The 13633-nt window shown below is 37.0% G+C and overlaps 1 protein-coding gene across 2 annotated transcripts in view; it reads left to right on the forward strand.

The window, feature by feature from the left end:
- The first annotated feature begins 306 nt into the window (after positions 1 to 306).
- Positions 307 to 13633, forward strand: part of LOC131146609 (protein IQ-DOMAIN 31-like) — a 36020-nt gene continuing 22693 nt past the window's right edge. The window contains exons 1-7 of one of the 2 annotated variants that reach the window (XM_058096299.1): positions 307 to 514; positions 687 to 726; positions 1690 to 1821; positions 2280 to 2576; positions 9798 to 9998; positions 10831 to 10899; positions 12170 to 13196. In XM_058096299.1, the coding sequence (XP_057952282.1) occupies positions 1738 to 1821; positions 2280 to 2576; positions 9798 to 9998; positions 10831 to 10899; positions 12170 to 13196 (1678 nt within the window). In that variant the 5' untranslated portion in view covers positions 307 to 514; positions 687 to 726; positions 1690 to 1737. The remainder of the gene's footprint in view (positions 515 to 686; positions 727 to 1689; positions 1822 to 2279; positions 2577 to 9797; positions 9999 to 10830; positions 10900 to 12169; positions 13197 to 13633) is intronic. The other variant, XM_058096300.1, reaches the window with a different exon arrangement.

Raw genomic sequence — 13633 nt, forward strand, 5'->3', positions numbered from 1 at the left:
GGAAAAAGTTTGAAGTGGGATGTTTATTGTACCTAAAGATAGACGACATGGTCTACAACGAGTGTGGGCGCAGTTTTTAAAACGCGCACCACCGCGCGTCGGCCTACAGTTTCACGTGTCAGGTCACGGAAGTAATTTCATGATGCCGCAGAGCCGGACACTTGTCCCCGAAGTAACTGCGCTGGTGGTCCCCGCATCCTTTGTAAAGAAGCAGTCGCCAGTTGGCGTCGCCATAACCGTAAGCACATTCTCCAAACCCTACGATCATATCATCTGTTAAATTCCCCGAAAACGTTTTAATCCAACGGTAGAGATGAGGACCTCACGCCATCTATTGTGAGACGGCCAGCAGTATATTTGTTTCTCTGTTTTTTCCAATTTCAGCCATTTTTGTTCCCCGCTTACCAGCAGACTGTAGCAGAGTAGAGCATAGAGAAAAGAGAGGGTGAGGAGAGCGCAAGCGAAGTTGATGGAAAAGCACAGCGCAATTTCTTAATTTGCAAGCGCAGTCATGGTAGCGTTCTCTCTCTCTCTCTCTCTCTCTCTCTCTCTCTCTCTCTCTCTCTCTCTCTCTCTCTTCACATATATATAAATTTGCATTTTCATGTCTGACCTTGCGGCATTTTGATATTTGTTGTTTCTTATTTTTATTGTTTCTTGATATGATTGTGGTTTATTGAGTCCAGGAATGGTAGATTTGATGTTTGGAAGGAGCACATTTTCTAGGTAAGTTGCAGATCTGATGTCTACTGTAGCTTGTTTGATATAATTACCATAGCTTTTCACGTTTTTCGATTTTGTTTAGTAGGCGTATTTTTTGTTTTTTGTTTTATTTTGGCAGCTGATCTCAGCGAGTTCTGAGGTTTCTTGGATTTTCTACTGCTAATTGTTTGTGGTGTTGTACTGTTCGATTCGCCCTTTGGGTTTTTTTTGGGGTTGTATTTGGTTTGATTATGTGTCCTCTCAACTAAACCTTCTGACAATGTGAAGTGTGACTTCTTCTTTGTCGGACAGGCATCCGTCATATTAGTAATTTTTCGAGTGTTACTGTTTTTGTGCTCTGGTGTAATCATAGCGCGTCGCGATGCTGTTCATGGAGTTTTATATTTGGTTAATCTTTTACCAGGTTACCGCTTTGAGGATTTTATACTACCCACTTATAAGTGGATGCATTTTTGACCCCAAAATCTGTTGTCAAAAGTAATTGAATTGGTTTTGCCATGTCTGTGATTTATTACCAAAAACTTTAAAATGGAGACTCTGTCCGCTCAATGCCTTGAACTTTTACGACTGTTGTTTATAGGAAAAGGTGCTGACTTTTGCTTCTACTGTTTAAATGTGAGGTTGTCGGTTTACATCTGCAAAAAGCTGGCAAAAGTTAGGACAGATGATTTGTTTGAATTTGATGCCTATTTTCTGAGATAGGATTTTATATTTCCAGAAAATTAGAGAACGTGAAAATCTTAAATCTTTAAAAAATAATAGGAACAGCTAACAAGGCAATTGCAAGTAGTTGGTTCAAAGGTTTTATTGTTTTTATACATTGTTGATAATTGAATCCATTTGCTGAATGCTTGTTTATGTATACTATCTATGACAATTTTCTTGATTGAACAATATTGTATAGGTTTTGTGTATTTTACCTGTTGGGATTTACGTAATTTGGGCCTAACCTGTTGAGCAATGCAGGGGAGTGCAGTTCAAATATTTGTGGTTTCAAGTCCTGGCCTTCTCACCATGGGCAAATCACCAGGAAAATGGATTAAGACTGTCCTTTTTGGAAAGAAAGCATCCAAGTCTACTTTCTCAAAAGGAAGAGAGGTATTAATAAGCTGACTATTGCATTGGCTGTGTAAGATATCCTCTAATTCATTTGAAAACATTATCTTCATGTCTTGCAACTTGATGTCATGTAGATTATGCAACCTGTGAGGCGTCTTTATAGTTCAGCCTTTATTTAAAATCTTTTAACCTGGCTAGGAGCAGTATCTTCGGAGACCCAGCCAATCATTTTATGCTAGTGGAGTTTGGGTGTTTATTATTTTGTATTCTGATAATTTAATGTTGGCTTTTGAATCCACAATATTAGGCTTTGATGTGTGGATGCTGATAATTCGGTATGTGTTTAAAAATGAATTTGGAATTAAAATTATTCCCTTAGCATCATTGCTTGGTGCGGTTTGATCAATGAAAAAGTTAATTCAGTTTGTGCCATCTTATTTGCACTAAAATGATTGAAATAGGTAAGTTCTAATGGCTGGTTTTATACATATGTGAAGAGATCTGCAAATAAAGAAGAGGCATGGGTGTCTGCAAAAGCACCCGAAACGGATGCATCTTTGGATCCTCTTGTTACTGCATGCCCAGTACCTGATGCCATCAGTGGGAATGAAGGGAAGTTAAAATTAGAGAACGGGGTTGCTGCAAATTTATCACATGATGGGGGAATAGTATTACCTGGAAATCAAGATGTAGATATGCAACAAATCTTACAGCTAGATGAACCAATTGACCCTGAGAAAATTAGGCAAGAGCAAGCTGCTACAAAGGCTCAAGCTGCCTTTAGGGGTTATCTGGTAAATATCTTTTGTAATCTTTCTGTTTTGAAAATATGTCTATAATTCTTTGGGCATTAATATTGCTACAATCCACATCATTGATAACTATTTGAAATTAATTTTTTTTCTTTTTATATGAAAAGAAAAAAATTAATATCAATTTATTATATTTATTTGATTCATTCATTCTACAGATCTACTGGCTGCATGGATGTGCTTTCTTCGGTTCCAAGTGTGATAACGATACTTATTTTGACCTTTGGTTATAGTTGCTTGCTTTGTCTTCTATTATTATTCTATTACTAATGAAAGGGGAGTCCACATTCTGTAGTTACTTTTGGCCCCTTTTTTTTTGAATTCCTAAAATTCCCCTATTGCTGCTCATCTTTCTCTCATTTCTACTTACAAAAGATATGAACAAGGTACAAAATTAGAAATAAGAAAAAGTAAGAAAATATGTGCTTTTTTAAAAATATATAAAAAAAATTTAGATTTGTGGAGTGTGTGCCGACGGCTAGTTAGTTTTTAGATAATTAGTCACTTGGCTAGATCCAGTCAGTCATGAAACTTAGGGTTTTCTTGAGGCAGCGTTAACTTGGTCAACACATGGTGATGATGACTTAGCTCGAGGAAGCAGGCTGGCCAATGTGCAGGGGTGTATCTTATTCTCCTTGTTTTCTTTTTCTTCCTTTCTTTTGCACTGTTCTTCTTTTCTAATAAATTTCTTTGCTTATAAAAAATATTGCTGCAAGATTTTGAAGAATAGTGAAAGAAAAGTTGAAACTGGGTGAGAAATTGATATTTGCCATCATATTTTCAACATGCAACAAGGAAAATGATTCAGCTTGACATAATTCAAGAGGATCTGCTACAACCACAATTGTCCGCATAAGGATATCTCGTAACACTACATGGACCATAGTTATTAAATGCTGAAGGTGCACCAAGGTGCAATGGTCCCTTGAGATGCATTTGTTTTGGTGGCTTGGCTAGAGGCTAAGCATCCTAGCCTATGTTTGGTGCAAGTGCAACACAGATGTGGTGTAGGACTGGCCAAGAGGGAGGATCTTTGCCCATTCACATGGTACAAGACTCCCCCCGCCCCCCGCCCCCCGCCCCCCCCCGGGGGCGGGCGACCTAGATGTGGAATGGGACTGGCCAAGAGGGAGGATCTTTGCCCATTCACATGGTATAAGGCTCCCTCACCCCCACACCACCGCGGACCTAGATGTGGAATAGGACTGGCCAAGAGTGAGGGCCTTAGCCTTTAGTCCATTACACATGATATAAGGCTGCCAAGTGCCAACCCAAGGTGCAAGGCAAGGTGTGGTGTCATGAGCCAAACTTCTTTAGGGCTTATGCTTGCCTACGACCGCTTGTCCTATGTACATGGGATGGGTAATCATCATGTAAATAGTTGTGCAGGTTTTATTTTTTGAGTAGGATAATGCCCTAGTGTAAAATGAGTGTATAATTTCTTAGTTAGTTTGATGTGTCCTAGTGTCAGAGCTAGAATAGCGTAGAAAGCTCTTGAGGAGAGGGTGAATGTTCATCATTCATTGTAAAACTCACTAGTTTTTGTAAGTGTGTTTAGCATACTTGCCTCCCTCACTAAATACATGTTGCCTACAGAGGCGTTAATGAATTGTGTTGTTTTATTGTTTACTATGCGACTCTTGTCTACTTTTGTGCTCGTTTGCTCCTTCCGGTTAACTTTGTTTTTGATGGTTGAGAATTTGATCATGTGGTGAAACCATAGTTTACTTTCTACTCACAAGTTAAGCAAGAGTGCCATAATTGGTGTCACATGGTCCTTGATGAGGTGTTAATTGTTTGGTCGGTGACATATGGGGATGATAAAAGTATAGTGCATATTAAATGTACTTTGTGCTTTCTGTATAAGACATTCAAATAAATCAAATAGTTTTGCAAATCTGCAATATGCAAATGGTTTAACCCAAGGTCTTAAATTTTGATCTTGATTAAAATTTCAAAGCTTCAAAAGTATGGAAATTTCCATTTTTTATTTTTAAAAAATGACGAAAATTAGTAGTAAAGCATGATTATTAATCTTTAGACATGGTTAATAGACATAATAATACAAGTTTTGGAACTAACTTGTGATAAATGAAAATTTAAATTAGTTAAATATCATTTATTATATAAATAAAGATAAGTTAGACGTAAATGGTTAAATAAAATGTTGTTGCTAAATGCTAATATATAAGTTTAAAACTTTTTTTTACATAATTTCAAATGCTCTCGTAATAATACTTGGTTTTAATTAAAAAAAAGATAAATTAAGAGAAGGATTTCATTTTGCATTTAAATCTCACATTTGAATTCGAGGAGATTTCATTCTACACTTAAAAATTTTGACTAGTTTCGCTAAAATTTCAACATTTTGATAATTTTTGGATAATTTGTTGACATTTCGACTGAAATTTTGTAAGATAGAAATCGGTTGCTATTTCAATTTCGAGGGTGATAGAAGTGGAAATTTCAACTAAAGTTTCCATAATTTCATGGAAATTTAGGACCATGGTTTAACTAACATATTTCATAATATGTAACATAAACATAATTAAACTAGAATCCTACAGATTACACAACAAACTAATCACAATAAAATAAATTTATAGTCCAAATATTATAGAAATATAGGTAGTATGTAGTCAACTGCAGGAAATATATCCCAGGTTTAAATGGAAAGGAACCAAAAGCCAACTACTTACAAGCAGCCCCCCAAAATAACAAGCATTAGATAATCCAAGAATTGTAAATCGTGATTTTTGACTATTGGAACTTGGCAAATCTATATTTTGCTTTATCGTTCATTTTCTTTCCCCTTGGGGGTTTTTAACCATTGTGCTCAGCTTTACGAAAATAACAAAGGCTAAACATGCAAAGAATTAAGCCCAACAACAATAAACCATGCAATGCTCAAACAAAGCTCAAATTGATCAGCACTTGAAACTTCAAAGGTATGCCTTGTAAGGGCCTTGTATTTGGTGTGCTTTGGGCCTATGTGTGTGCTTGACTCAAGATGCCTCTCCTAATCCTAGGCGAACCTTGTGATTCCCTTGCTTTGCCTTTAAGCTTTCTTGGCGCATAGTTGCTCTTTCCAAAACTATGAAATGGGTCTTGAATGTGGATATACTATCTCAAAAATTGATTTTAAATTTTTATCTAATTATGTTGCTCTTTCCAAAACTATAAAATGGGTCTTGAATGTGGATATACCATCTCAAAAATTAATTTAATATTTTTATCTAATTACGCATATGTGAATTTGCACATACTTTTGTGTGTCCCTCATTCTTGCTCTTCAATATAAGATAAAATAAAATCGTTTTTTTTTTTTTTTGCTTCCTCCATTGAATTTTAATTTTGTTTCTTTTACTCTTATCTTTACTAACCCATCCTTTATTGTTTATTTTTCTAAGGAAAAATGAGTTATTTTGACACATTTTATTGTCATTTGGAAATTCTCAACAAGTGATTGAATGTTGGTGTCCTTTTGATTTTACTGGTTGTTGAGAATCTTGAAATCCTCACTATTTCTTAGATTGGTTACTGAGGGGCTTCAGAAAAAGGGCATTGAAATGAAATACACTTTGAAAAGGAACTGTTTTCCTCCTTATTTAGAAATTAGTAAGTTTATAACATTAAACAATTTTCTTTTAGTGTGTCAAAATATTTTGCTAATTTCAGATCTCATGTTTATGTGTGATATGGGCGAGAGTGTAAAATTGTACTGATGCTCAACTAAAGGCTTTAGATAAGAATTTAAGAGTCAAATTTCTTGGCAAAACCTAAAGACTGCTATAGTGCTATCCCTTTGTCTGAGATTTATAATGTGGCTTTGGAAGTTGAGAGATCTCTTAGTTATCTCATCATAAGAATGATACCTTAAATTCAAAGTAGTGGAATTAGATTCTGTTAAAATGTGTAGAGAGATGACTCAAATTGATAAACATTGTATTTTTAGTTGTGTTGGCATGCACTTGCCTAATTTGGTATCGTGGTTACCTTAATGATTTGCATTTTGCTAGTGTACTCTTCAATGGATGCAAGTCATGACTCTTCTAATCATGATGAGTCTCTAGACTTTTTCTTAGTAACTCTGGAGACAGTAGATGTTTCTTTTGGGCTAGAAACCTACCTTGACCTGTCACAATGCTTGTTTGTTGGTACTTGCGAGTTGCAATGAGCTTCAAAATGAGTTCCCAACCATAGGGAATGGAATGCTTGTCTATGGCTCAATTCTTAGGCCTCATTTCTTGCTCCTGACTTAAAGAATGACTTGCCAACCGTAGGGACTAAATCACTGAAATGCTTCTTAATGGCTCAATTCTTTAGCCAATGTTTCTTGCTCTTAACCTAAGGAAGCAAAAATGTTGTTAAAGATTCTTCAATTATTAAACCTGCTTCTCCTTGAGATGATTTCTCTTCCCCACCCCCACCCCCCTGCCTCACCTCTCATCTATTTTTCTTTGTTGTCTTTATTCTTTTTTCTCTCCCCAATTTTCTATTTCTATTCTTTTCTGTACTATATCTCTTCATTCTTTCTTAATTGCCAAACATAAAATTAGCTATGTGCTTCCATTACGTACCTGTTTTACCACCTCATATTCCTTGGACTTTTTAAGTGTAGAGAGGTTCTTGAAAAAGAGGGGGGGGGGGGGAGTTTGTATTATATTTAAGTAACGGATGTTTTAGAGAGGTTGCTCCTTTGTGAACACTGGTTATGGGTTTGGGTCCAAGAAAACAGCCTCTTTGCATAAAAGCAAGGGTAAGGCTGCGTACATTGTGACTTCCCTCCCCTTAGCCTCACAAAGCAGGAAGCCTTGTGGCCCAAAGAGCGGGGGGATGTTTTAGATGGGGCTTAGAGATGACAGCCAGCCCCCCAAGAAACTAAAGTCTGAATTGTATAGGTGCAGGGGTTTTGATGGATGGAGGGATTCCTTGAGCTGGTCAGAATCCAAAAGTTTAGAGTATTTTGAGCAAGTTTGATTGCTTAAGAGTCAAATGATGGATGGAGTTTTTTTTTTTGGGGGGGGGGGGGGGAAGGAGGTATTTATTAGGTGCCAAGTCACATCTCGACCAATGAGAAAGTGATATTGGCCAGTAGAATGGTGAAACATGGTTGGGGAGAGAAGAAAAGAGAACATGTGTTACAAACGACACATGATGGACTTGAGTAGCTTAGTGAAAGGCTAAGGGATTCAGACTCCCCTTAACGAGCAGTGATTCGAGCCCACCTAGCCTAGACTCTTTAGAACATCCTAAGACTGAGATTTGTAGAGACCTGCCACGTGTCATTGTAATCAAACCCATGCGCTTGCACTGCCATTTTGATCTCCTGTAAGGGTGCAGAGATAAGATAGTTAACAATTAGTTCGTAGTTGTGCACCTGCAACTTCAACATGAGTTAATTTTATAATCTAGTTCCAGACAGTAATTTCTCACGCATTTACATTACCTTATCAGAGGATATTGGAGCCTTTCTATCTTGCTTGCAGTTGTAGGATATTTATGCTACTTTCCCGCAGCGATTGGGGGAGCAATGTACTTCATGCTACCGTTTGGTTTTGTTGCATGTTTGACTTTGTTCTGTCTTAGAGAGTTGCTGTTGATGCACCATTCCATAATTTTATTTTATTATCAAAAAAATTTAAAAACGTATTTATTCTACTTTACTTAAATATTCAACATAATTGTACATAAAATATAAATATTCCATTTTAATGATAAGTTTGTGGTTGGACAAGTCAAACTGGAAGGACTACTCTTGAACTGGTGGCACTTAAGAAACATTGGTGACGAGGAATTTGTTTTAGCTGGGAAATATGGATATCTTAGAAATTTTAGTTAATTTAGGGTTGTGCATATTTCAATTATTTTTGGGTTATTCTGTAATTTTTAATTTTTCTTGTTTGGTTATTGTTAGTTTACTACAAATACTATGTGTAATGGGGTTGTCAATTATGCAGTTGAATTGAATACAGTTTCTCTCCTCTCTGGTTCTTCCTGTCTCTTTCATATGCTTTGATTTTTTTTTTTCTATTTATTCTCTCTTTTCTCCCATATTTCTCTTTTTTCATCTCTCTCTCTCTCTGCTGCCCTACACCAAGTCACTGTTTGAACCAACAGTCTCCTATCCAAGTCAAAGATTTGTCCGGATTTTAAAATGATGGGTCTTATTTTAAATAATTTCTTAAAAGCACACGGTTAGTTATTCACTAAATCCTGCACCATGTGTCCCACCTCCAACACCCTACACCCCCCCCCCCCCCCCCCCAAAAAAAAAAAATAATGGAAGGGCGGGACCTGGCTACCTCCAATTGCTAGTCCCCGCTTAATCCCCTCCTTGCACCAGGCAGTTGGGATGAGGTTCAAACTCCATATAGTTACATGTGTTGTCCATGCGCTTTCCAGCAGAGATGGCCCATGTGGGTTCATTTTATGTCCTTTTTGAAAAGGTCTTCTTCATTTTCTTTGTATAGGTTTCATCATTTGATCCAGCTGCGGAGATAATTGTGTCTATTATTAACTAACTTGGCGACAGTACTATGCATGTCTTGGAAGTCGCTTACACTGTTAGCTTCACTCGCCATTCAATAATAATGTGAATGTTTACTTGCCATTCAATAATAACTGCAGCTGTGGGCCTGCTGCAGTAAGAAAGCAACCAACAATTTTGTCACTTGGACAGCATGAGCAACTCTACAAGTGTGTATGGTTTTTAAAAAATATGTCAAAGTTTTGGGTCAGCGGGATTAATTTTATGGACCCTTGTTATAATCACATGAAGGAATTCTAAAATGGGGTGAGTGTAAATGGTTGTCATCTTCGCTTAGTGCTCCATATGTGCACCTTGCCATGCGGATGCTACATGCAGAAGCACTGCTCCTCCCAATTTTTTTTTCTTTTTGTTCCATGTGGATTCTGGATATGAGGTGGCTGCTTCCTGCAGATGTAGTTTAATTTTATCTCTGATTTCGATATTACGTAGGAGTCCTGAAATGCTAATGATACTGCCACTTGTCACTTCTTGCTAGTTTCTAGTTGTAATAATTTAATTGCATTGAATGGGAAACAACCATTACTATTGTCCTATTCTATTTTTATTAATTATATATTAAGAAACTTTTTGTTTTTCACGCCATTTTTTTGGATAATTTAGCCAAACTTACTATTGTCCTATGTGGATTGATGTAAGCATATTTTTTGAAGGCTCGCAGGGCATTTTGGGCTCTCAAAGGCATCATAAGGCTGCAGGCCCTTGTTCGTGGGCGCTTGGTGAGGAGACAAGCTGTTTCTACTTTATACTGTGTCTTTGGAATTGTCAAGTTGCAGGCAGTTGTCCGTGGGAGAAAGGTCAGGCATTCTGAGACTGGTGCTGAAGTTCGAAAATATGTTTTAATGAACACCCCGGTAAATCCTCCAAGACATCAGCAGTACTCATTTTATATTGTAGCCTCTGTATTTATGACCAGAACATTTATTTCTCGATGAAGTATGAATTTAATTGGTACCTGGGCAGTTCGTTGGTTTGCCATTTGGACTCTCAGCCTCAGGCACTCTGGATGAACATAATACACTTAATTGACAACTAAATGGATGCCTAGAATTATATGACGAGTTTAACTTTTCACATTTGGAGTTTCTTATGCTAAATCTAGCAATTTATGGATCTGAAATCCTATTGCTCCAGTACAGTGGATAGAATCATGTAGGACGATTAATGAACATACTATGCTATGCTATGGTATGTGATCTCACATTTGTATATCATTTTTCAAGTATGAAAATTGGAAGTTTGAACCAAGTTGTGCCTTTTTTAATTTTTGTTTGCCTTTCATAATAGATGACCTTTTTTTTTTTTTCCGTTTTGTTTTAACTAATGCCCTATGTTAAAGAGTGGATCAATTTTTTTACGGTAAAAAACCAAATGCCAAGGTCTTATACCCATTGGAAGTTTGAAATTGCCTCGTCCTTTCCTGGAAATATTGACTAATATTGACTGCGGTAATCTGTTGCCCGGGTGAACATATTTGATAATAGTAAAGAAAATAAAGGTGCACACCCTGGTGAATGTCTATGTACGTGCAGATGTGTATTCATCAATACGCACTCAGGAAGATGCATTTTTTTTTTTTTTAAATTTTTATGTTGCATCAAGTTTCGGAAGTTTCTGTGTGCTCTCTCTTTGCTGTATATCTTACTCTATTCCTTTTTCTATTGATAATTTGATATGTTGTATCAGGATGATGTGCTTGGGGATCACTCTGGAGTTAGTAAGTCAACCTGCACAGCAAATGCTTTCGTCAAGAAGGTATCCTCTCTTCCAAGAAATTGTTTTTCTAGCTGTGGCTTAAATAATTTCAAGAAAGTTTCTTTTTAGCAGAGATAATCTATCACAGACTATGCGATAATGCTAAACGACCTAGAATAATTGGAAATCATGCTTTTTATCACATTTATTAAAAAGAGGGGCTTGAAGCCAGGCTTGGAACAGTTCTTTCCATTTTAGTTTGAAATTGTAGCTGTGCAGTCAAGTTGTTGGTTAGTGTATAGCTGTGTTTGCAGAGATAGTATCACCATGGATGTTATCAGGTTTAGAATTTCCAGTCTTGTATGGCAGTATAAAATAGTTAGCAAATGACTAGACTTATGAAGAGATTAAACTGAACTATCTTTTTGTCATGTTTCTAACAACCAAAGAGGTGTTGGGATCTACCCAATATTGACAATTTATCTAACTTCAAGCCCTCTAGATCAATTGAGGTTATCTCTGAATGTTTTTGGTCAATTTTACTCTCTCTCTCTCTCTCTCTCTCTCTATATATATATATATAAATATATATAAAACTTGATTCAGGCTAAATGTCGGGTTCTGTGCAAATAAAACTTATTTACTGAAAGTTTAGTGAAGTACAATCAAAACATTGACTGCAGGCATATAGGGTTCCAAAATAAAACCTCATGTTGAATGTTGAATACCATGGTACATAAATTGCATCTGTGTTTGATACACCTCATATGGGATTGTTTAATGAAATAAAAATATAATGATAAATATATCCTTGAATTGTTTAGAAAAACAATTGAGGTCTAATTTAATAGGGAGTTCCTTTACTCCTGCCATGCAGAGGCAAGTTGGACTGTAGAAAAAGTCTTCTATTAATCCCATGATGATGCACTAGTGCCAAGATTTGCCACATAGTGTTGACATGACAATGTTTTAGACTACTGCATCAACTTAATACTTTAATATAAATTTATGATCAACTCATTTTTGGCACTCATAAGAGAAGCATAGTTACAAAGATTTTAGTTTTTAAAACCACATCCTGCATGGTACACAGTGTGAGGAATGCTTTTGATTATTTCTTTTGAGTTATGAGATTAGATCAATGCCTCGTTGGTATCTACTTGCGTTGCAGTGCCTTCAGATTTCGAGGTCAAGGAAATTTGAATCTGACGTGCTTTTATTATTTTTCAAATAAATTTGATCAGAGTTGTCATTTGAGCTTGTTCTCATTTCATATTTTTTTTCAATTGTTTAAAATTGGTTGTCTAACTAATTTGTTTACCACATCTAGCTTCTTTCTTCCTCCCCCATTGTGATGCCTCTGCACCTCAATTATGAATCTGGGGATCCAAATTCAGTCTTGAGCTGGATAGAGCGTTGGTCATTGTCCCACGTTTGGAAACCAATTCCACGGCCGAAGAAAACTATGAACTCAAAATCCCAGAGAAAGCAGGGTGGTTCTCAATTGGTAGATGCTGAAACAGGTAGGCCAAAGCGCAGTGTCCGGAGGATTGTTGCTATGAATGTTGACAATATATCAGAACAATCGGTTTCTGAAATTGAGAAGCCCAGACACAACCTTCAGAGAGCTTCAAGCCACCATGCCGCAGATTCAATGCAAGAAAATCCACTAAATGAACTTGAGAAGGTTAAACGCAATCTGAGAAAGGTTCATAATCCTGTAACTGAGGGTCCTGTTCATCCATATGTTGAAATTGAGAAACCTAGACTCAGTTTGGGGAAGGGATCAACCCCTTTTAGCAAGGATGCATTGGAGCATAGCATGAGTGATTCTGCTCAAAATATGAACGAGATAACTGAGACCCAGTCCATACTCCCAGATGTAGAAACAAGTCCAGGAGCATTGGTAGTGAATGTTGCAATTGATTTGTTGCATGATGATCAAGCAGTAACCCCGTTACAACCTCTAGACAGTGGTCGGAAAGATGAGAAAGATGAGAACATTTCTGTGGCAAATGGGGGGTTGGATACCAAGGAATCAACTAGCAAAGAGAACCAGAAATCCAGCAAAAAAGTATCAAGGCAGGAACTTGGAGAAAATGGGTTGCAGAGCAGTCCGACATTGCCAAGTTATATGGCAGCAACTGAATCTGCAAAAGCAAAGCTCAGGGGACAAGGGTCTCCAAGGTTGGGTGCAGATGGGACTGAGAAGAATACCACTAGGCGTCATTCTCTACCATCTACTACCAATGGCAAAGTGAGCTCACTGTCACCAAGGACACGCAAATTGGTTCAAGCAAGTGGGAAAGGAGGAAACAGAAGTGAAAGATTTCCATTGTCATCGAGAGACAGTAATGGTAAGAATTATTGGATCTTATTAGAATTTATCATTCTGTTTTATCTTCGTATAGCCTAAAAATACATTGCTTTTCTGTTTTGTTTTTTTCATTGCCTATGGGGAAATCCTTCTTGTCTCATTTAACTTAATTGTTATTGGTCGAAATTCTTGTTGGCATTAGTCCCCCCTGCTTTAGCTCGTTTGTTTCTCCACTGACACTAGGGTTGCTAGAAATGAGGAACTTGCAGATCACGCACACCCTCACACAGAAATAGGTAATATAGATAGCTCACCTTTAAAAGATAAATTTCACCACTCACAAAGGAGATACAAAACTGAATAGAAACAAGGCAAATGCCAAAGTCTCAAATTTCATTCAAAGACACTCTATGTGTTAATACATGGCTAAGAATGTCTTTTATAGACTTGGAACGGCCATTCAAGCATAGGAAAATG

This window comes from Malania oleifera, chromosome 13, assembly GCF_029873635.1.
Source record: "Malania oleifera isolate guangnan ecotype guangnan chromosome 13, ASM2987363v1, whole genome shotgun sequence".
Taxonomy (NCBI): Eukaryota; Viridiplantae; Streptophyta; class Magnoliopsida; order Santalales; family Ximeniaceae; genus Malania; species Malania oleifera.